The sequence below is a fragment of the Eutrigla gurnardus genome (assembly GCF_963514095.1).
Source record: "Eutrigla gurnardus genome assembly, chromosome: 17".
Classification (NCBI taxonomy): Eukaryota; Metazoa; Chordata; class Actinopteri; order Perciformes; family Triglidae; genus Eutrigla; species Eutrigla gurnardus.
This window is the reverse complement of record NC_139928.1, coordinates 2,870,788-2,893,267: the sequence shown is the minus strand read 5'-3', so window position 1 is coordinate 2,893,267 and position 22,480 is coordinate 2,870,788. Positions and strand designations below refer to the sequence as shown.

Sequence of the window (22,480 nt, the reverse complement as noted above, 5' to 3'; positions counted from 1 at the left end):
TACTGTAGAAAGATAGCACCCAGCTCAGTGTAGACATAAACGCCTCATTCTGAGGTAATTAAAACACATCTATTCTTATTTTCAGGTGATTATACGCTGAAGGAACTTATGAGTATGTTTCAACAACAGTCAGTTTTATGGGGTAATGCAGTTATTTATACAACATGCATTACATTGAGGGGCACACAAATGACCTGTCGTGCTATTTATCCATTCATATTTTGAGATATCAGATTAATTAATGTCTAATAAGTGGAAACATAGCAGGTGTGAACAAAGTTAAACCCAAAATCAAATGAACAAAATGCATTTGGTGTGTTGAGATGCTTCAGTGTGGACAACGTCGAGGAACATGTATGAGACTATATGGCATATTCTATAGAGCATGGTCACCAGAACACGACGGGAGGGTGCGTGTGCGCGCGTGTGTGCGCGCGTGAGGGAGGTAAGAGAGAGAGAGAGAGAGAGAGAGAGAGAGAGAGAGAGAGAGAGAGAGAGTCACTGCCGTGGCGGCACGTTGCTCTCTGCAGCACTTGCGCGCACGCCTTTTACGCTCCGCTCGCCTCCGCGTAGTAAAGCCTCTCCACACCGCCGCTCCGTCACCAAGCTGACGGGCCGAGTCTGCCGGTGGTCGGAGGTGGGCCTGACGCGCCACCGGCACCGAGACATAACGAGCACGGTATCGACCACCTCCCACTCTCCCCTCCCCCTCCACCTCCTCCTCCGGCTGTTGTTGCGCTTCTGCTGCAGCGTCCAAGTTCAGGTGAGCCTCGTCAGCGGCACAACAAGTCCCGTCCCTCGGCACCGGGATGCTCGCTCCTTCCCCGTCAGATGGGATGTTATAAATGGGCCGCGCAGGATGTGAAGCCTCGCTAGAAGAAGCAGGAGGATGGCTGAACCGGGATCGGCGGCGGCGGTGCTGCTGCTGGGCTTCCTCTCGGTGTCCTCCGTTCACGCCGGTGAGTTTGACCACAGGTTGACGGTCGGTCATCACGGGCGAACCGGCTGAGCAGCCCAGCGCTGCGTGTCAGGAGCGCGGCTGTCTGGTGTGATGCATGGAGTCCGCCTCTAGGACACATTGTTATAGACGCGTTGTAACGGCAACACAAAAATGGCTGACACAAGTTACTCTCATACTATATGAGGAATTAGACTAATGAGGCGATGTATGGACAAGTATTCCTCCTCAGTTTGGAGAAGGTTTATAAGTGTCATATTAAAACGGTTACATCATCTTGATTGTACTCTGAAAGTTGGTGATTTTTAAGATGGCCAATGTTTAAACTCCACCAAACACGAGCTGGATGTTAGAGGTCAAACAATAGAATTAGATTTGGTGGTTCCAGTGATACAGATGTAATGATTTGCTGCGTTTGCTCCAGCATCCCCATCAAAGCTTTCAGCCCGACCATGTCAGCCTCTTGATGAATCAACGATCGATAGATTGCTGTAATCGAAAGACAAACAAAAATTGCCAGTTGCACCCCAACGTGTATGAAGCCTTCAGCTTCAACATCCATCTACCTGCAGAGAAACCGACTTAAAAAAGGATGAGCTATTGTCATCCAGAGCCCTGCATGCAGGAGCCTGTAGATCCAATCCATTAAGCACGTTGGATAGAGGATCTCATCCATCTTTCACGCTGTTGCATCTTTTCAACCTGCAGCTTATTCAAGGAGAACGTTCATCATCTCGCTTACATCGCATCCCCAAGATGAGCCCAGAGATGACAGACAGTCCTTTTGAAAAGCCCAAATCTTGGCGATAAGATTGTGTGGGATTTTATCTCAGCCTCCGGAGGATTGATTGTTTGAGGCCGGAGACCAATGTAGTTTTACGAGGGACTTTTTGAGATTCCGCTTTCAGCCTTTATAACTCTTTGGCAGCAAAACGGCTTCAGAATGAATGGGATTCCCTCTCTGCTATTGTATCTGTGTGTGTGTGTGTGTGTGTGTGTGTGTGTGTGTGTGTGTGTGTGTGTGTGTGTGCTGGAAGATAAACAGTGGGAGTCGCAGTGATGTGTCACACGCACATACTTGAACACCATCTACTCTGCAGCAACACACACACACACACACACCATTAAACTGAACATGTAACAACCCTGTGTTTCTGCCATGTTGTGGTGATGATGTTACAGCGCTCAGCAGACAGACAGTACATTCTTCTTCCTGTAATGCTATCATTCGACTCTCCCGAACAAGTCGGAGACGCCGGGGCGTTCAATATTTGCATTTGACAGCGTGACAATCTAATTTGTGGAGCGAAAAAAGAAAGTGACAGACGAGCAGCTCCTGCTTGTAATCTGGTGAGCAAACAGAAGTGGGAGGAGGAGCCTCAACGGACCACGCACTTTGAAATGAGAGCGTAAAGAAGAGCAAATATTAAAGAGAGATTATGTCATTTCATAATTTACAAATTGGGTGGGGCGATTGTAGTTACAATAAAGTCACAATAAATTATAATATTCATAGTGTCTATGAGCTCCAAATGAAGGGAACTAGCCAGCAGTGTTTGTTTTGTTTTCTCTCATTCTCCCAACCAGACATCTCCACATCAGTAGCATTTACAAACCTTCTACTTACCGTCCTATCTCTATTCTGACGGTTTTCACAGAGTTTGTTCATCATTCATATCCTGATTTATTGAAAAATGTATTCCTACAAAACATGGCGTTGCTGTTGAAGAGAGATCCAAAATTACCTCTGTAAAACTTTACTCTAATATGTCATCCATTTTTGGATTTCTGTTCTGGAAATGAATGCAGAAAAGCACACATTTAATAAGAAATGACAGAAAACGTGTTATACAACGTAAGTAACCAACTGGGGACGTTTCTTGATGATGTTGGTTTTTTGGGGTTTTTTTTCTCCCTTTAAATCGTCTCTTAAGTGAAGCAGTGCAGGCAAGTTAAGTTTAGCCAACTCTTCTCTACACTCTGCTACATTTGAATCATTTTGTATATGTCTGTTCTGCTACTGTTCATTTTAACCTGTAATACGTAACTTCTGGCTACATGGTGGCAAACAGTTGCCTGTTTACACAGCCAGCAGACACGGAGCAGGGGAGGCATTCATTCAGGCGTCTCTCTGGCCACCTGGCTGAACGTAAGACCAATATCCACTTCCACCTCTGCTTTGGTCTCCACCGACCCCTGAGGGGAAATACCAGACTAATGAGCTGCCAAATGTTCCCGTGTTTCGCAGCCTGATGAATTCTTATGGCTGAAAAACAGCTGCCTGCGGCAAAAAGATGATGAGAGCGGTGAGAGTCAACCAAAACAGTGGAGTTGCAGGCCAGAAAACCAAAACAATCAGCTGAAAAAGAATACACGAATACATCGTAGAACTGAGGGGAACTCAGTCGGTGATTATCCTTGGGTCTATGACCACTTTCACATACAGTCAAAATATTGATTGTAGCTGCTTGTGTGTGTTTGTGTGTGTGCGAGCAGATGTGTGTATTCTACTAATGTCAAGGACGATGCTTTTTTTTTCTCTCTCTCTCACACACACACACACACTTTACAGGTGAGGAAGGAAGAACATTGAGCATGACTGTCACTTAATCATCATCGTTAATCTCCCGATCAGCAGATTTTGCCTTGAATTGTGGATGTGAGTTGTATTTCTCTCTAAGCCCACCATAAGAATCAGTTGGCATGTTGGTGGAGGTAATGCATCCTGGCGAGGAACACTAATGAGATGTGGGAGGAAGAGGAGCGGGAAGCAGGCAATTGCAAACAAGGAAAATGTGGGTGGGAGAACGACAAAGATGGATGAGAAAGAGAGGGAAACAGGGAACGCCAGGAGACCCGTGTGTGGTTGATTAGGGCTGGAATTAATGAAATCCCAGAGATTAATCTGCAGGAGGAGAAAAGAAGATGGGGGGGGGGGGGGGGGGTTCAGAGAGAGAGAGCAACAGAGAGGAGGAAGACATGAGTTGGGTCTACATGTCACATCTTTAAAGGTGTAACAACAGAGTATTCATGACCTGTCTCTCTCAATTAATGTTTCCTGTTGCGTTCTCACGTGTGTGTGTGTGTGTGTGTGTGTGTGCGTGTGTGTGTGTGTGTATGTGTGTGTGTGTGTGTGTGTGTGTGTGTGTGTGCGTGTGTGTGTGTGTGTGTGTGAGACAGACACTTTGCTGTCAGCTCCGCTGAATGTGACCATCAGAGAGATTGAAGTAAACTCCGCCATGGTCACGTGGGAAATCTTGGAGGGCGACCCCGTCATTGGATTCGCCATCACCCAACAGGTACCTGTGTGTGTGTGTGTGTGTGTGTGTGTGAGAGAGAGAGAGAGAGAGAGAGAGAGAGAGAGAGAGAGAGAGAGAGAGAGAGAGAGACGAAGCAAAGAGAAGCTGCATGAGGTGAAAGAGGCTGGTGCATTCTGGAGAATGGAAGAGCAACTCACTAGTTGAGGCTTTAGCGAATCTCTGCTGCAATTACTTCAAAGAAAAGAAGCCACACTGACTTCCTGGATCATAATAAAAGACCTTCTGGTGGAACCACCTCATTATGGACAGAAGTATGTGCGGCAGTAAACGGCGAGAGACAAATCGTTTTTCTTCATCCTGTTTGAATTGTGCCATGAATTACACATCTGATGTTTGTCAATTTAAAAGATAATTTTGTACATAGTATTACAAAGTCTATACACACTCATAAGTCAGGTTTGGAAATAAGGTCCCATGGGGGACACCAGAAGGGGCGTGGCTTGGTCTCTATTTAGACAAATCTGCGCTGAAAGGATGCTCATGTTATCAGATTCAGTGTGACTTACACTTTCTGGGAACGTTTTTACATTCTTCAGGAGTAAAAGTGCATAAATCTGCCTCGAAAACATGAAGAAAAGATGCTTCTTATAACTCCCGAACCTGAGAAGCTTACTGGCCTCGACACCCATGTTACACTGCAAACAGGACCTGAATGCTGCTAATGTACCAGAATGTGAACACATATTAGCTGCTTACATCCCCCAAAGTATTATGGGAAATAGCTCTAAACCTCAGAGCATGGTCATCCCTCAAATAAAGGCAAGACAAAGAATAATAATAATAGGAGTGACAAAAATCTGTGAATTTATGAACTGTTGTTACTGTTACTGATTGTTGATGACTCAGTTTTTTGCAGCCAAATAGTTCCCCTGAGGAGATGCATCCCAATTCCACCCTACCCCTTTGTCTGAGTCTTCCCCTGCCCCTCAGTACAGAGTTGAGGGTGCTAGGGGTAAGAATCCTCCCCTAAGAAATCAGACACCACTCGGTGGCTGTTCGTCATCATCTCTCGCTGCTAGCGGACTGCTACGTCAAGCGACGAAGTGTAGACTTAAACAAAGGAAAATGCCGTCGTCTCAGGTTGTGAGGTCGATTGCCTTGGCCCTTTTAAAAAAAAAATGTACGCCGTCTGTCACACTGATTTCACTTAAAACCATAACGTGATGTGTTATGTCATGTCAAGGGTTATCGGATAGCTCAGCTCGACAAAGCCACCTATACGAAAGGAACACTGCAATGTTATCATCGGCTACGGCTAGCTAGTGATTCACAACAAACGTTACAATTAAAAAACGCTGGGAAATCGTATCGTAACACATGACTGCCGTAATTATATTATCAATTAAAATGGTTGAGCTTGCTGGCTCTTCGATGACAAGTTACGTGGTGGATGCCGGGAAATTCCTCAAAGGCCTCCCTTTCAAGTGTGGTCCTTCGTAGACTCTACGTAGCCCTACACCTTGGCCCTAGCCCTGAACCAAAATGAGACCTGGGACAGCCCTACCCCTCACATGAACGCACGTCTTGATGTAGCAGGAAGCGATTGAAGCGGTCCTAGCTCGATAATAATGTGTATGTCAATCAGAGCGTCTACGACCAGAGAAGCAGTTTCCTTAAGCTTTAGTCACAATGCAGGAAGCTTAGTGAAGCTTAATCCAGCTTCTAACTGTCAACTGTGCAAGAGCAACAAGTTTGCATTCGCAGCGTAGGAGCCGGAAGCAGCAGCGTCCGACCACCACAGATCTGCATTTGATAGTTGACCTGTCCAAGTTGCTTGAGTTGTGATTGGCGTTATTGCTAATTTGTGCCAATATAATTTGTTCGTGACAGAGAAATGACAAGTCATAAGTGGTTTCTCTTCCTGGCACCTTGGAAAGTCTTCAGAATCGTGAGGCATTAAAAACTGTAATGTGCGTTTCCAAAGTATCAGACATCAGAGTGATGTAACTCCTCTGCTGCGTCGGTGCCAAAGAAAAGAGAATTCCCCTGCAGGGATCAATAAAGTGTCACATTACAGCGAGTCCCCTGGCCCTCATTCCTCTCTCTGCCCTTCTGTTCCTTCACTGCTCTGCAGAAGAAAGATGTGCGCATGCTGAGGTTCATCCAGGAAGTGAACACCACCACGCGCTCCTGTGCATTGTGGGATTTGGATGAGGACACGGAGTACATCGTGCATGTTCAGAGCATCAGCATGGGGGGCAGCAGCCCCCCCAGCGAGCCGGTGCTCTTCAGAACGCCCAAAGAGTCGGAGAAGATGGCGTCCAAGAGTCCAGGTGAGGGACGGCTGCACATTATGTACCTGCTATCAGCATTTGTGATTATTATAATGAGTCAATTTACACCACAGACATTGTTTTGGTACTCTGTTGTGTTTTACTTACTGAGAGCAGGCTGGTAAAGATGCAAGAGGACCACGTTCCATTAAATCAGCCTTCAAGTTGTGTACTCGTTTGCAAAAAATCATACATTTTTTAGTGAAAACTGTCAAAAGCCAGAAACAAAAAAAAGACTGACACCGACAGGCCCAGTTTTTTTTGTCAGATGATTCAAATTCAATACAAGAGCACACGGAAACACAAGCGCTCAGAGGGAGGAGACAGACATTCACATTCACACGTCATCCAGCAGGTACACTCCTGTCTGAACAGCTTCAACCAGAGGCTGCATGCGTTTTCACGCTTCATCACCACAAGAGAAAAGGACTGTTAGACACTGCAATGCAAACGCGCTGCCGGTATCTGGATCGGCTCGCAGCACATCCAATTTGGTGGCGTCCGACCCAGTTACAGTGCAGCTGCTTCAGGGGAACTCAGAAAACGCTCAATGCTCAATGCCAGCGAGCTGATAAGGAAACGGGGGACTTTACATCATTATTCCTGAGCCAGGATGGCTCCAAAACAGGGGAGACGTGTCCAATCTTTTTTGTTGTTGTTTTCGGCACTGGGAGGGCACTCGTGCTTTACTTGCAACTTTAACTTTACAGCGTGCGTAAGCTCACGCTGGCATCGCTTCTGGAGGAAATGGCCGGACGTAGCCGGTGCTGCTGACTCATCAGATTCTTCACAGTCCCTACAGAAGACACCTGCTCGCTTTCACTGTGTTTCAGATTCTCAGCGGCTGTCAATACCCAGAATGCATGTTGGCTATACAGTGTGCAGGGACCCATCAGGACCTGTTCATTTCTAAAAAATGATATTTAAAAAGCCATTTTGTTTTTTTCTGTCCGTTGTGCCAATAGGTATAATCTGGACGCTGCTGCCAAACATTCACACAGCTCTCTCTCCCTCCGTGCCGTTTGCTTGTCGATTTGGCTGGACTAAGTCAGGGTCATATTTTATATTATCTTCCAACTTCTGGAACACAATACGAGAGACGCAGTGAGCTGGGTTGGTAGTTTGCTTTTAGTTGTGAGTTAAGGGATGTCAGGTGACCAAGGTTTAAGAGTCAAATAAGCTATATTATTCATCCAGGTGGGGGATCAAGGGTCAGGGGAAAATATGTGCAAAAAATACTGAATAGGACAATTCGTCTTGATGTTGAGGGGCTGGCTCGTTTTGTTTTCTCAGACTTTGATTAAAGTTAGCTGTGTGCAAATAGCTTGTGTGTGTGCGTGTGTGTGTGTGTGTGTATGTGTGTGTGTGTGTGTGTGTGTGTGTGTGTGTGTGTGTGTGTGGAAGCATTCATTAGCTATCCTGATTAAATCTCCCAGCTCTCCTCCCCTTCGAAGTAGGTATTAATCAGCCTGACACCATTTAGTATCTGCAGGCAAAACTTAACACACAACTTAACACACAACTATATGATCTTCCTTTCTATCTGCCTCTCTCTGTCTGAAGCTCATATGCAATAACAGCAAAACATTACAGAAACCCCGAATGCATTCATGTTTTCATAATGCGGTAAAACCTTTGATGGCTTGTGTTGGTTATACAAGGAGCTGCAAAATCTGCACTTCTGTTCCCCAGTCTTTGCCAGCAGTGAAACATTACAGAGACTCCTTACCATCAAGACGGCGTTCAACCTTTAATTCTTCTCTGACAGCAGCCCAGCAGCAGCAGCCTGCTTCAGGGTTCACATACTGTGTAATACGGAAAAATCCCATAGTCTTCTCAGTGCCGCTGCAGGAATCTTCATCATCTGAACAAAAGATAACGTTGTGAATAGTGAGAGAATGTAGGACTAGAACGGAAGTAGAGAATGGATTTGGCTCACACCAGCCAACGCTGAAGTGCCTTAAAAATGCATTCTCTATACTGGCCATCAGGGGGCGACTCTTCTGGTCGCAAAAATAAGTTTGTCGTCCGCCTGAAGTTTGACACAAGATTTCTGATTTGATTGTTACCCTATCCATCAGAAAAAACACTCCCGAGGTCACAATATTGTAAGCCGAGTTGTACGAGTGCAGACGGAGCCCTCTAGCGGACTCACTTTATCTTATTCAGAGAGCTACCCATCAGAGTTCTGCCCTCACAACAGAAACATGCATTCTGCTATTACCGTTACTCTCCCCTCTGCCAAGCCTGTGGCTTCAGCTCAGAGGCATCACCATGGCAACAAGAGAGCTGAGAGCAAACCTGACCGCAGAAGTACCGCCTTCCTCGACTCGTCCAGACAATGAGGCAGGACGCTGACCACACCATTGTCATCGTCAACTCTCTGAAAACTGCCTTTCTGTGGTGAAGATGAATTGTGAATTGTGGAAAAGGAACCTGGGTTTTTATATGGAAGTAAACGATCAGCTTCTAGGAAATGCTTTGTCGGTGTTGGTTGCTGCTCACCTCATTATGTATGCAAGAATTAACGACATGTATATCAAAAACGGCAATCATAAAGAATGTATTCAATAAATAACAGTATTGGATGAAGGCAGGGTTCACCTGGACAGGTAACCAGTCTATCACTGGGAGACATGTAGAGACAGACAGGTAACCAGTCTATCACAGGGCTGACAGAGACAGACAGGTAACCAGTCTATCACTGGGAGACATGTAGAGACAGACAGGTAACCAGTCTATCACAGGGCTGACAGAGACAGACAGGTAACCAGTCTATCACAGGGCTGACATGTAGAGACAGACAGGTAACCAGTCTATCACAGGGCTGACATGTAGAGACAGACAGGTAACCAGTCTAGCACAGGGAGACATGTAGAGACAGACAGGTAACCAGTCTATCACAGGGAGACATGTAGAGACAGACAGGTAACCAGTCTATCACAGGGAGACATGTAGAGACAGACAGGTAACCAGTCTATCACAGGGCTGACATGTAGAGACAGACAGGTAACCAGTCTATCACTGGGAGACATGTAGAGACAGACAGGTAACCAGTCTATCACAGGGAGACATGTAGAGACAGACAGGTAACCAGTCTATCACAGGGCTGACATGGAGAGACAGACAGGTCCATGTCCTCTTTGGACTGTGGGAGGAAGCCGGAGAACCTGGAGAGAACATGCAAACACAGAAGGAACCTGAACGTGGAATCGAACCCGGGACCCTCTCTCTGTGATTCCACAGTGCTACCCACCACACCACAGTGCAGCCCCACAGTATTTCATATTCACTCCTAAATGTAATAACAAAACGAAATGTTAGTATTTTATTACAGTGTGATTTTATCGGCCATGGCAATAAACTGCAGCAGTGAGCCGTTATAGTAAAATATAGCTGTATTTGCTGTTTTATAGTTTTGAAAGCCCCCCGTAAAAATGCAAATCAAAACATCTGAGTGACAGTGATGTCTTAATGTGGCTATGCCATGGAAATCACCAGTATCACCAGGAGACTGGGAGCTTGTGATCCGGCCCTCTGGTGGGACCTTTAACCCTGTGATTGGTGTGAAGCTGCAGCTGCCAGACTCCCGTCAGCGAGAGGAACGCAGCGAGTGATGAGGTCTGGCAAATCCGGCTCCCTCTGTGTCTGTAGCCCTCTGCTCTCACTCAACTCTAATTACACTGACCGGAGTGGAAGATGTAGCCGGCCTCTCTGCTCTCCGTCGCCCCGCTTCATTCTTTCATCTCTCCCACAGTTTTCACAGCGCTGTGCAGTTTCACATTTTCTCTCGGGGACAATGATGGCGCTTTTGTTGATTCTGTGTGTGTGTGTGTGTGTGTGTGTGTGTGTGTGTGTGTGTGTGTGTGTGTGTGTGTGTGTGCGTGTTCCTCTCCAGACGAGGTGACGATGGAGGAGGTCGGTCAGGCTGCTCAGCTGAGGGCTGGAGAACTCATCATCATTGTCGTGGTGCTCATCATGTGGGCAGGTAATATCCCTCCTCAGCGTTTATCACGGCACACTTTACAGGAATCCGCTGTCTTTGGGGCAAACAGACACGATGGTAGTACTGTCATCTCTCTCTCTCTGATGACTGGTTTGGACCCTCAAAGTTAAAGTTATAGTGAGGTTAAAATATTTACATTTAACTTTATTTTTGGCCCTGAGTGAAATTTGTGTCTTGCAGGTGAAACATAGAACACAAACATACATAAGATACTTACAAGTAATACACAAAATATATAATATTCCTTATTCAAAATGAGAATAGAGACTCTTGTGTGGTGCACAGATTGTACAACATTAAGGAAAAGCTTTGCGCAGTTTTTTTTCTGACTGCAATTCAGATTGAAGGGGTTCATATCGACAGATACTCAATGTTAATCAGGATCGGGGCAAAACTTATTACACTTTTTAAAAATGATTATTTTGTTTGATTTCAGTTTAGTTTTAGGAAAGCATACGTTTTTTTAGTTTTTTATTTGGAGGAATTGAGTAGTTTATACGTGTAACTTGTTTAGCGTGCTAACGTGCTAATTACTACTTGAAAAAAGTATCGATTAAATTAATCGGATTGTCACTAGTTTTGTTGGAATTGGTATATTTGGAAAAAAATTAAACCAGTAGATGTCTCGAGTAAGTGAAAACTTTAACCTCATGTTGGCACTAGAAAGGTCTGGGGATAACAAAAGTCATAATTGTTCATCCTCTGGAGATCAGGAATGTCTGAACAAAATGTCACAGCAATCTATTGAAAATATTGTCGAGATATTTTACTAAAACAGCAAAAATTTCAACTTCATGATGGCACTAGCTTTGTCATGTTTCACAAAACATGTGAGGCTTCATCCTCTGGAGATCATGAATGTCTCTAATTTCACAGGAATCCATCCAAGGGTTGTTGAGATATTTCACTAAAACACTAAAACCATATCAGGATGGTGCTAGATAGGTCAGGGTAACACCAAAGGGTTCATCCTCTGGAGATGAAGGTTTGCACAGAATTGAAAGGCGATCAATCCAAATGTTGTTGAGATATTTAAGTGACGAGACTAGCCGTGCTGCTAGCTGGCTAAAAAGACAACATGAAGCCAGCGTAGGTGTTTATCCATGCACACACTTCTTTGTTTGCATGCATGAGCTCATTTAGAACCGCAACATGCTCAGTCACTTAAAATGCCTGGTGCACTCCCATAAACTCTGACAGAAAACCATCATTACCAGCTGCAGAAGCTCTGACTCACACATTATAATGAGAATATGTCCGTCAGAGAGGGAGAGCTATTACTTCTTTCACATGGGCAAAAAACATCTATGAAAAGAAGCAATCTGTCAACTTGTTCCTTTATAAGGATATATAACTCAGCTGCTTTATTCCAGAAGCATCTAGCTTTAATACGTGTGTGGCCACGTCCAATCTCACATGTCCATCACCAACACTGTGACTGCGTGTTATTGAAGCTTCCCGGTCCTTAGCTCTGTGTTGCAGTTATCCTTTTGTGCATCTCAGCACAAAGATGAGGTTTTAAAGATGCACTGAGGTGCTATAAATATCACCTACTCACCCACGTCACCGAGCGATGCAAATATGGCCCCAAATAGTGTACATGCCATATACAGTAACAGGAAGCGGGCCGGATCTCCCTCGCCAATTACCCAGGAGAGAACGAGAGAGGCTCAGAGAGAGTTGGAGAGGGAGGGAAAAGACGGAGAAGCAGCCGAGCCTCAAAAAGAGGGAGAAGCAAGGCAGGACGGTGAAACTGAAGTTGAATTGTGTTTTAATTGGGCCTGTGGGGCATGCTGGGGGATATCACAGTGAGATATCACACCTTGCCCTTTTGTAGCGGCGGCGAACAGACGAGCGGAAGTCTGACACGCAGAAGAGCCGAGACTGAAGCCACGTCAACGTTCCCTCCACCCGCGCCGCCGCCATCATGAATTATTCCCTTTCTTCTTCTTTGGTGCTTATTCTCTATCGCCCTCTGCATCTGGCTCTCCTCCCGCCACGTTTTTAATCTTTCTGGCTGAAGGCACATCTATCTCTTCATCAAGTTCATATCTCTCGCTTCGGTTTGGTCAGCTTTAATTACATATATCAGAGACAGCTGCATGAAGAGAGATAAACAACGAGTAAATATCAATACCTTGCCCAGCTGGTGCTGAACTGCGTGTACTGCACGGTGCAGGCCTGTAGGGCCTGAAACCAAGTGAAGTAGAAACGAGGCTGAAAAGCAGAGAAACACTTTGATTAAAAGAACACAGAATCACAGAACCCTTATGGTGATCCTGTTTCCACTCAGTGTCCACTTACTTGCATGTTCTGGGCCTTTTGGTCATATTATATCATCCTCCTCAGCAGATGATTTTTTGCAACTGTAGATGTTTAAACCTGCCGTTATTTCTCACAATTTTTTCGGATTTATTTTTCCATGTTACACTGAGATCGTACATCTCCTCTTCACTGACTAGACTGTAAAATGACTACAATAAACGGTCTGTCAATGCAATAGAACATATCCTCAGCCAGTTGTGCTCAAGGTGCAGAGCCAGATGGTGGGGCATGCGTGACAGCGGGGGAAACTGTGATGTAGAACTAATGTGGGTAGAGTGAGTCGTCCTTGAACCACAAGGTTGCCGGTTCGACCCCAGCTCCTACTTCCTGCATGTTAAGTGTCGTTGGATCGGCATGCTGATGTCTCACTATGGGATGCACGCCTCGCTGCAGCCCTCAGAAGTATTAATCTCATTACGCCAATCCTGATTGGCTGGTGAACGTGTGCGTCCACCTCAGGTAGTCCCACCTACCATAAATAGTGCAGGTGGATGGCACCACGTCATTCAAAATAAGCACCTCTTCTCACTCGCCATAGCAAGAAGGGTTGTCTGGTGAGACATCTCACTCATATTACTCAGTAAATAACCTAAAGTTCTCTTTCATAATATTTCGTTCGATGTCTCACTATGGGATGTGGTTGCTCCCGTATTGCCAGACAAGCTTATCAAGCGTCCACCAACTCGCATGGGAAAAAATGCTCTGTTCCAATCAGGACAGCAAAACCGCCCGTACCACGCACAGAGCAGAGACGTCCAACATATAGAAACGGACAAAACTGAGAGGCGAGGACCAACTCCCTGCAGCACAGATCTGAACAGAAACTCCCCTGAATAAGGCCCAGGATGCGGCCAAGCCCCGAGTCGAGTACACTCGCAGGCCCACGGGTGGCTGCAAACCCTGACTCGTATAGGCCAAAGCAACCGCCTCCACCACCTAGTGGGATAGGCGCTGCTTTGTGATAGGTTTTCCCTTATGAGGATTAGCCCAGGAGACGGACAGTTGATCGCTCCTCTTGAAGCCCTCCGTTTTATCCATATAAGTGCGCACCGCACGGACTGGACACAACGCACGCAACCGCTGATCTCCTGGTGAGGCAGCAAAGGCCAGGAGGTCAATCGGAGAACATGAGCCCACCACCTTCGGTACGAAGGCCGGGTTGGACCTCAAAATCATCCTTACATCCCCCGGGAAGAGCTGAGCGCATGACGGATGCACCGAAAGCGCATGGATGTCAACAACACTGTCTTGAGAGACACGTGTGTTAAAAGAATTTTCCTGTAAACGAATAAATTCACCCAAGCAGGAAATCGGAGACATAAGTAAAGTCGACGTCTGACTTTAATCTTGTACAAGAGGAGCAGTTACAATGCAACAACGTGTGAGGATGCTACAGAGGAAGTGCTCAAATCATTGTTGTGACTTGAGTCTTTTAAAGGCACAGGAGATAACGCGTCACTGACAGTTAACCTTCATGTAGAACAAGACATCATGACTACCAGGCCTCTGATAACATTTAGGTCAGCCATGGGGATACTAAAGTAATAAACAGTTCAACACATAAAGCTGTAACCTGAACAAAGAAAACTTTAAGACATGAGGTTATACAAAATTATTATAACAACGTGTTTCAAGTCTGCTCCCTCCAATGGCTCAAAAAGAGGATCCATCTAGAACCACAGCCAGATCCCACGGTGGTACCAGTGGTCTGGACACGGGGAGAAGCCTGCACGCTCTCTTCATGAAACGGCAAACTGAAGACTGTTTCGCTGTTTGCTTCCCAAAACCCATGTGACAGGAAAGCACTGGGTTCGATCTGGTGTGACCGACGAAGCAGAAAATATATCCAAGGCTAGTAGCGCCCGGCGACAGAAGCTAGGTAAGATCTGTCTGTGGACAGTTTAGCTAGTTAGCCCTGGACGCGAGATATGCTCCGAGTGAGAAGAGGTGTTTGAATGACGTGGTGCCGTCCACCTGCACTATTTATTATCGTAGGTGGGACTACCTAAGGCGGACGCACACGTTCACCAGCCAATCAGGATTAGCGTAATGAGATTAATGCTTCTGAGGGCTGCAGCAAGGCGTGCATCCCATAGTGAGACATCGAACAAAATATTATGACAGAGAAAAACAATTATGGACCCGTTCCATTTCGATAGGTAATGTATTCTACACTCAATAGAATGAGACCATATTTCATTTTGTCAAAAGATAGATGTGATTATTTAAAAAATGTGCAACCTGTTTCTATGAAACTAAATACATATTATTATGTGATGCAATTGCATACAGTCGATGCAAAGATGTGCATATAGCTGATCCTGACCTTTGACCTCATCTTGGTGGAGAACAAAATAAACCAAAGGGAAAAAGGGAGCCATTATTCTTCTCACACATGAATTTCATGTCCATTTGACTTCCAGGGGTGATCGCCCTGTTTTGTCGTCAGTATGACATCATCAAAGACAATGAGCCCAACAACAACAAGGACAAAGCCAAGAACTCCTCAGAGTGCAGTACTCCAGAGCACCCACAGGGGGGGCTACTGCGCAGCAATGTCTAAGACCAGCCCTGCATAGCCTTGTGCAATAACCAACTCCTCCAACCTCAGGACAGGTGAGGAACAGGAAATCTTCATCTTACGTGATGCCGCGTATAAATGCTTTGTTTTTGTTTAGTGCTTCTATATATTTCTATGCCTTTTTTCTTTGGTCCATGTTGTGAATAAGCTTCTGCAACAACCACATTTTTTATTTTATCCTGAATGGACTGTCTCTTCATTCATTTAATAAGGATATTTAGTAGTTTGAAACAATTATCAAATGGAAAAAGGTGTCGCAACAGCAGCAAACGGACGATTAGGAATAAGAAAGAATACAGCGACGCCATTTAATTTTGGACCTGGTTAGTCCTGTTATTTCCAGTCCTCACAATAATCTGATTGCTTTCTGTCCTTCATCTCACATCAAGTTCAGTAAATGTGTTTCCTCTAGACCCTGAGACCAACAGAAAGCCATTCTCAGACACCATCATACTGAAGAACCGACCAACCCGTTCCAGAAACTCTTCAAGGACTCTTCAAAAAAACACCGGACACAAATCTGAACCTGCAGAATCAAAGACTAACCGTCAAATGGGAAACAGAAGAGGACAAAACCATTGTGGTGACCAAAACTGGACTGTAGCCTACTTTGAGTTGGCGGTTGATACAGACGCGAGGCATGCAAACGGCTGTTGGGAGACGAGAACTGCTCGTTTCATACATTCTGGTTACCAATCCCAGGAGCAGATCATCAAACATGAATGTCTGACTCTTTTTTTGTTTTGGTCCACTTCTGGTTTGTATCGCTGGTCAGCGATGGCAGAACTGTAAGCTGCCTCGCAAGAATAGATATCTGCTCCTTCGGGTCCAGTTAGCACACAACTCGACAAGCTAAGCTCTGTTTAAAAAACCAAGGACTTTCTCTTTTTCTATCCCTCCATCCACATTCCCTCCTTTCTGTCTTTATTCCAGCACTTTGTGAAGCGGCTCATCTCCCTCTCTCTTTGTCTGTCTGTGTCGGTGTCTCTCTAATAAGCACATTGACGTCTGGTGCTCCTCCTATTGTGATTGTCCGAGCCCTCACAGTCCCGGTCTTGATTACAGTATCATTTTGTTAGTGGGTGAGAAATATTGCACGTTGAGTCTTGTCTCCTGCCTCTCCTTCTCCGGGTCATCTGTTCAATGATTCATCTGTTTTCCACCCTCCTCCCTGAACCGGAACCTTAACCCCCTTGTCAGTTCAGCGAAAAATATGAAACTTTTTACAGCACAAGCATATTTTGTTTGCGTGACGCTGTCCGAGCACAGCCTTGATTAAGACAAAGGTCGGGGATTGACCAGGCAATCCCTCATCACAGTGTCCTCTCACCCCAAACAGAAGTTGACTTCCAGGTTTTGAAATCGGGAAGTTAACTTCAGTGACAAACTTTGAAAAGACTGGCACGGTTGGAAATAGAGTGATTTTGGGTTCAAATGGAGGTTTGTTGTTCATCGCTGTATATTCAGCACCATATGCTATCTGTGGTCTGCAACAGGATGTGCTGGGGAATCAGGATGGAGACACGCAGGGGAGCCACTTCTGATGAAATCAATAAGCTGCGTTACCAGCCTGTTTTTTTGGCTGGAGACCAGCAGCTATGCCAACAGTGATGCCAGGATGTAGAAGCTCACGGATAGTCCACTCGGCAGTGTGGCTGCTTTTGAAATGTAAAAGTTTTCTCTCAGATCCCTTCTGAAAAATAATTCAAATGCAACATGCACTGCAGATTGTATGTAGCACTTATGCAGCTCACAGTTACAACTAGCATGAATATGGAATCTACATGCTGATGGATGAGATTCTTATCTTTTCAGTCGATGTTCATTGTGATGGCATTTGTCAGTATCAATAATGAATTGATGCTATTGTTAAAACTAGTGTTGTTGGGTTATTCCTTTGTGTCATAGAGCAACATCACTGAGACACATTGTTGGACTCATATTTCTTACACACATTTACTTCATTTTGAAGTATTACATTAGAAAAGCTGTAAGGAGACGACACAATTCTGTAAAACTTCCTCTATTGCGGAAAAAAATAGAAACACCTTTCACAAATATGTTCTCACATGGCGGACCTTTCTTGATTCACATCATTAGTAAGAACAGACGGGCTGAGGGATACACACAGGAGAGGGAAGTTGGACAGTAATGAGGCAAACTTACATATCATTGGTTCTTGGTCTTTTCATATATATCAGCAACTTATCATATTTTATCCACATAATTGCAGATATATTGTACCACCCCTGAATACTGACGCTCACCAACTGAGTTCAATAAGAAGTCAGAGAGAACAACGCTGCGCCGCTGAACTCAGCAGACTTTCAGCCATATTAGAGATAATGAGTGAATGTCTGAATGCCTCACCGGTCGGAATGACTGCTAATCAGCAGCACATACACACATGCTGGGTTTTATAGACTGCCGCTGCCTTGCGTATTTAAATACTGCCCTGTGCTGTGGAGAGAGACAGCCATTTAACATGTTCCCATCTCGATCATCCTGCCAGCGCACCTTATTTTCCACCCTCTCCCTCTTGTATCTGCCTCATCCATCTCCAGCCACGCACGTCCGCCATTTATGACTTCCTTCACTCTCTGTCCCTTTGTCGCAATGCTCTCTTTCTCATCCATGACTCCACCCTTCCCTGGTTTCTTCCCCCAATACAGTTTCCTTTCCCTTGTTTCTCATTACATCCACTCTGAGCTTTTCTCTCCCTCATCCGCCACCCGGCCTTCTGCCTTTCCTTCGCTCATCCACTCATTGTCTACTTTGGGTCCTTTTCCAGCCAGGACGGACACTTCACCTTCACCACGTCAGGTGAAATAGACTGGAGGGAGGCGGAGGTTTAAGGCATCAATGAAAGAGTGACAGATGAGATAGATATCAACAAAGACACTGTATTTACACTTTTAGTAAGCACAAGGTTGAGTTTTATAATTGCTTTCAAAGGAACAAGATGTGTTGGATGAAACTGACCATCTGCTCAAGTCCGCCCTGAACAGCCATGCTTTGAGTGGATTTCTCCACATGTTGAAGTATACCTTTTTACCACCAGAGTGATGCATTTAAAGAGTTACTGTGTGTTCACACCAAACGTGAAGCGTATTTTTTGTGTAGAAATTCCATGCACAGATGGGAATAGACACAAATTTGCGTTTGCGGTGCGAATGGCAAATGTTTTGGTGGCGTGACGTTGTGAAGCAAAAGCAGTGTTAAGATTCTCCTCCTGTCATCACTGAATCAGAAATGGAGACAAAACATATTGTCGTGGTCTGTGGTCTCCCAGAGCTCTACGATAGAAGCTCACATTGGTACAGAGACTCAACGAAACCTGAACTCAGACTGCACGTCGTTTGCAAAAAGCAGCAATAGTGGATATTTCAGCCGTGATTGATGAAACGTTGTCGGTATCTACATGGAGGTAAGCGAAAAATTCGCTCCGCGTTGGTGTGAACATACTTTTATGGTTAGCATCATCAACTGGCCATCGTTTGCCTTCGGCATGTAGCTTTTTCCTCAGTTATCATGTATAATCATACAACATCATTGATTATTCAAGATCCTTTAAGATGGTTCTTATTCTAAAGCTGGAAACATTCAAAAGTACGCCGGAGAAAGCGTTTTCAAGAAAGTCTAGCTAGCCACAGCTGTTAAACTCCAGCTAGTTGCCAGCTAGACATGAGAACCCTGCTTTTGTGTGTCTCAGTCTGAAATGAGTGCTACTGTGCCACCATTTTCATTATCAACTGCATGAATGCCGTATGCTGAGACCAAGGCGGTTGGGGTTTAGCAGAAGGTCAATGAAAACATTCAAAGTGGTTGAAAGGCAGAGTTGCAGTGATGAAGGCTACTCCGGGGAACCGTGGCATCACCTCTTGGTGCAACAAAGCACATTATGTGACCACACCTGGTGTGGTTCAGCCTGTTAAGTTACTTTTAAAGGGTTACGTAGAATGAATCAGCAACTCCGGCGGTGGTTGTCGGGAGAAACCGTCCAAACAAACAAAGAGGAAGTGACTTATGAAGCAGGGCCGCATTGCTGGCCTGTAAAACACAGCAACAATATAGAACAAGCACTTCCAGCAAAAGTAGAATTTCAGGGATTTTTCAAGTGGAGAGGAGCCGGTAGTGTTTGAGGGCGCCTGTTAGAAGCAGCTGTTGCTCACAGATGGACAGGTGAAAGCAGGGAAAGACTCCCGTCAGCAAATATCTTGTCTCTTCGACGTTGTGCGTTAAATCTCTCTGTCTTCAAGAAGACAACGGGACTACAACCAGATTCTTGTTGCACAGATGTCGGCATGGAACACTCTCTTTGTCGTTGAGTAAAGGCCTACACATACCCTCCTTTCCATTCTTCATTATTCACAGCATATTTAAGTAGCTTGCTTCTGGGTTCTTAAGGGGTCAGTATAGGATGCTCCGTCAGACGTGCTTGTTGGATGGTTGAATACCTTCGGTCATCCACATTTCAGCTGTGTGGAGCTCCATTTATCATTCTCGATGCAACTTTTTCAGTCACATTTCATATAAATAACCAAGTGCAACCCTTGGAGACTCCTTCTGCCTTTGCGTAACCTCTCAGAACAACACTTTGGCTTTCTTGATTACAAATTTGCAGAATGTGCTTGTTTGCCAGATCCAGACGGATGTAAAGTTAGTGTTTGTGCAAAGATAGGCTAGTTTGTGATTTGAGTCAAAAAGATCAGGTGTTGTTCCAGCACCTCTGGTTGGATAATCTGTTAATCCATTCATTCTCTGGTTATTTAGTTTTAAAACAAAATCTGAAAAACAATAAACGGGCCACTTATTTTGTTTTACTGTTTTACAACCCAAATGTGTTTTTTTCTTCTTTTTTGTTTATTTGTGTGATACTGAACGGAAAATCCAGTGATTGTCAGCGTGCAGAATTCATGGCGGAGCTGCAGCGTCGTGTATGGGGGAAGGAGAACACAGTGAAGAACTTTCGTTTTCAACCGTCGTCAAGACCACCACCAAGAAGAAAGTGTGTATGCTTAACGTGTAGCAGTTATGGCCACACTTGGACCTTGTGTTTACTTTATTCCTGAAGTTAGGACTCTAAGGAGGTGACTGCGGTCATATTTATTCAGTGAGTGACGTTAGTGACAGTGTGGACAGCTGGACAGAGCAGCAGCAGGTGACAAGACTTATCAAAGGTCAGTCAGTCTTATTGTCACACGAATGAACTGTATCCAGAACATGTTTAGACAGTCAACAAACACACGTTTCCTTTCAATGAGAAGCCGCATCCTCTCTCCTCCTCGGACAGCGCTCAAACTTTGTTCTCTCTTTTGCGATTCGTCAAACAAGCATGGCGTTGCCACACACGTGACGAGGTAAACTTCTCTAAACCGTTACAATCACGGACGTGCTTAATAACTGCAATATTATAGAAGTGCACACACACTTTTTCTCACTTGTGCAAAGTCCATTCTCCAGCTGGCTGCGGGCCAAACGGTCACATGGGGGGTGGGCAGACAGCTCCGTCTTTGTCTATCGGAGGCAGCAGGAGGCGACTCGACAGCTGCTCAAGGTGAACATCCAATGAGGTGTGTGCGAATGTGGAGCCTGAGGCTGAGACGGAGACTCAAAGACAGAGAGAGAAGGGAAGATGAGTCAGAGAATCAGGAGGAATACAATTGAAAGTGACGGACACAGAGAGAGAGAGAGGGTTGGTTGAGGAGTGTTAAACCTCCACCTGGACATAAAGTGAGTCAAAATGTGCACGTCGAGGCTCATCACTGAAGCAAATGTGAATTTTTTCTTACATTCATTATGCGTGTGATACAAGTTATGAAACGTAATGTAAGAATTGAGAGTGCAATGTGTCCCACTGCAACACAATGAGCTTCTCATGAACCCCCCCAGCCTTAAACCAAACTCCTGCTCCCCGAATCATCATGTGCCAATGGAAGACTGCTGAAACGGCTGAAGTCCTCCCCATTCACCCTGGTTTGCCTGTTCCGTATACATGCCTGGATGAGTGACTGTTGAGAACCTGGAGTACCCCCCCTCCCCCTCCCCAAGGTCCTACACATAGTCAAGAATAGGGCCGTTTACTTATGGCGTATATTTGTACTTAATGTTGAAGCAAATAACCAAGACGCATGGATTTACAGCAGAATAATGGAGTCGGTGTTTTATGTACAATCATGACGTCTGTGTTTGAACCATTTTGATGTTCATGGGATAAAACCTGTTCATGAGGGCTAGCATGACTCTGCTATTGTTCACACCCATGGTATATATGCTATTTCTATGAAAATATAAATGTCTAATTATGTATTAACACAGGAAAGAAATAAAATATTTTCAATGCACCATTTATGTGCCTTGGTGTTTACTGTACATTTGATCAGTTCAGTTCAAATATTAAAAGCATCGAGGCCAAAGCTAAAATGATTCATTGATAAGTGGATCAACAGAAGATTAATCCACAACAATGTCAATATTTTGTCTTGATTTTACATTAATGTAAATGGAATATTAGTTCAAATAATCACACCACCAGCTCATTTGGTGCTCATTCTGGGGCTTTCAGTCATAGTACATGATCATCAGCAAGTGGAGTTTCCCCACGTTATCACTTGAAGGACTTTTTGTCCACATTGGCTTAAAAGATGTGGATCAAAGTTTATTCATCACCTTGGCAACAATAGCTGAGTAAACAATCATTCAATTGAATTGTATATTGAAGTTTGAATACAGTGCAGTATTTTCAGCGAAATAGAACTGCTCCTATCAGTGTCATGATTCAACGCTTTATTAATCATTTTAAATATTTATTTATTAGTATGCTTTTGTCTTATATTATAATGTGGCAGGTCAAAGGCTAATACACAGTAATCTGTTGCAGGTGTTTTGTTTGTAGAATCTTTGTCTGCAATAACAATAGTTGTTGGAGAAATGTTTTGGAGGGGAAAGTACATTTGCGTTTAAAGTGTAAAATGGAAATACTCAAGTACAAGTACAAGTATCTAAAAATGGCCTTGT

The 22,480-nt window shown here is 44.7% G+C and overlaps 1 protein-coding gene across 2 annotated transcripts; it reads left to right on the top strand.

The window, feature by feature from the left end:
- Positions 1–587: 587 nt before the first annotated feature.
- fndc5b (fibronectin type III domain containing 5b) lies at positions 588–21,807 on the top strand. Of its 2 annotated transcripts, none has more exons than XM_084032631.1 (6): positions 588–959; positions 4,139–4,257; positions 6,353–6,551; positions 10,450–10,539; positions 15,306–15,498; positions 15,858–21,807. In XM_084032631.1, the coding sequence occupies exons 1-5, from the start codon at positions 890–892 to the stop codon at positions 15,443–15,445; spliced, it is 618 nt and encodes a 205-aa protein (XP_083888757.1). In that variant the 5' UTR covers positions 588–889; the 3' UTR covers positions 15,446–15,498; positions 15,858–21,807. The 2 variants fall into 2 exon arrangements, with proteins under 2 accessions (XP_083888757.1, XP_083888756.1); XM_084032630.1 differs by having other exon boundaries at positions 591–959; positions 15,876–21,807.
- Positions 21,808–22,480: the final 673 nt, after the last annotated feature.

Coding starts and splice junctions, on each gene's coding strand:
- fndc5b (XM_084032631.1), top strand. CDS start 890: ATGGCTGAACCGGGATCGGCGGCGGCGGTGCTGCTGCTGGGCTTCCTC. Junction 960..4,138: donor GGTGTCCTCCGTTCACGCCG/GTGAGTTTGACC, acceptor TGTGTGAGACAG/ACACTTTGCTGTCAGCTCCG. Junction 6,552..10,449: donor GATGGCGTCCAAGAGTCCAG/GTGAGGGACGGC, acceptor GTTCCTCTCCAG/ACGAGGTGACGATGGAGGAG.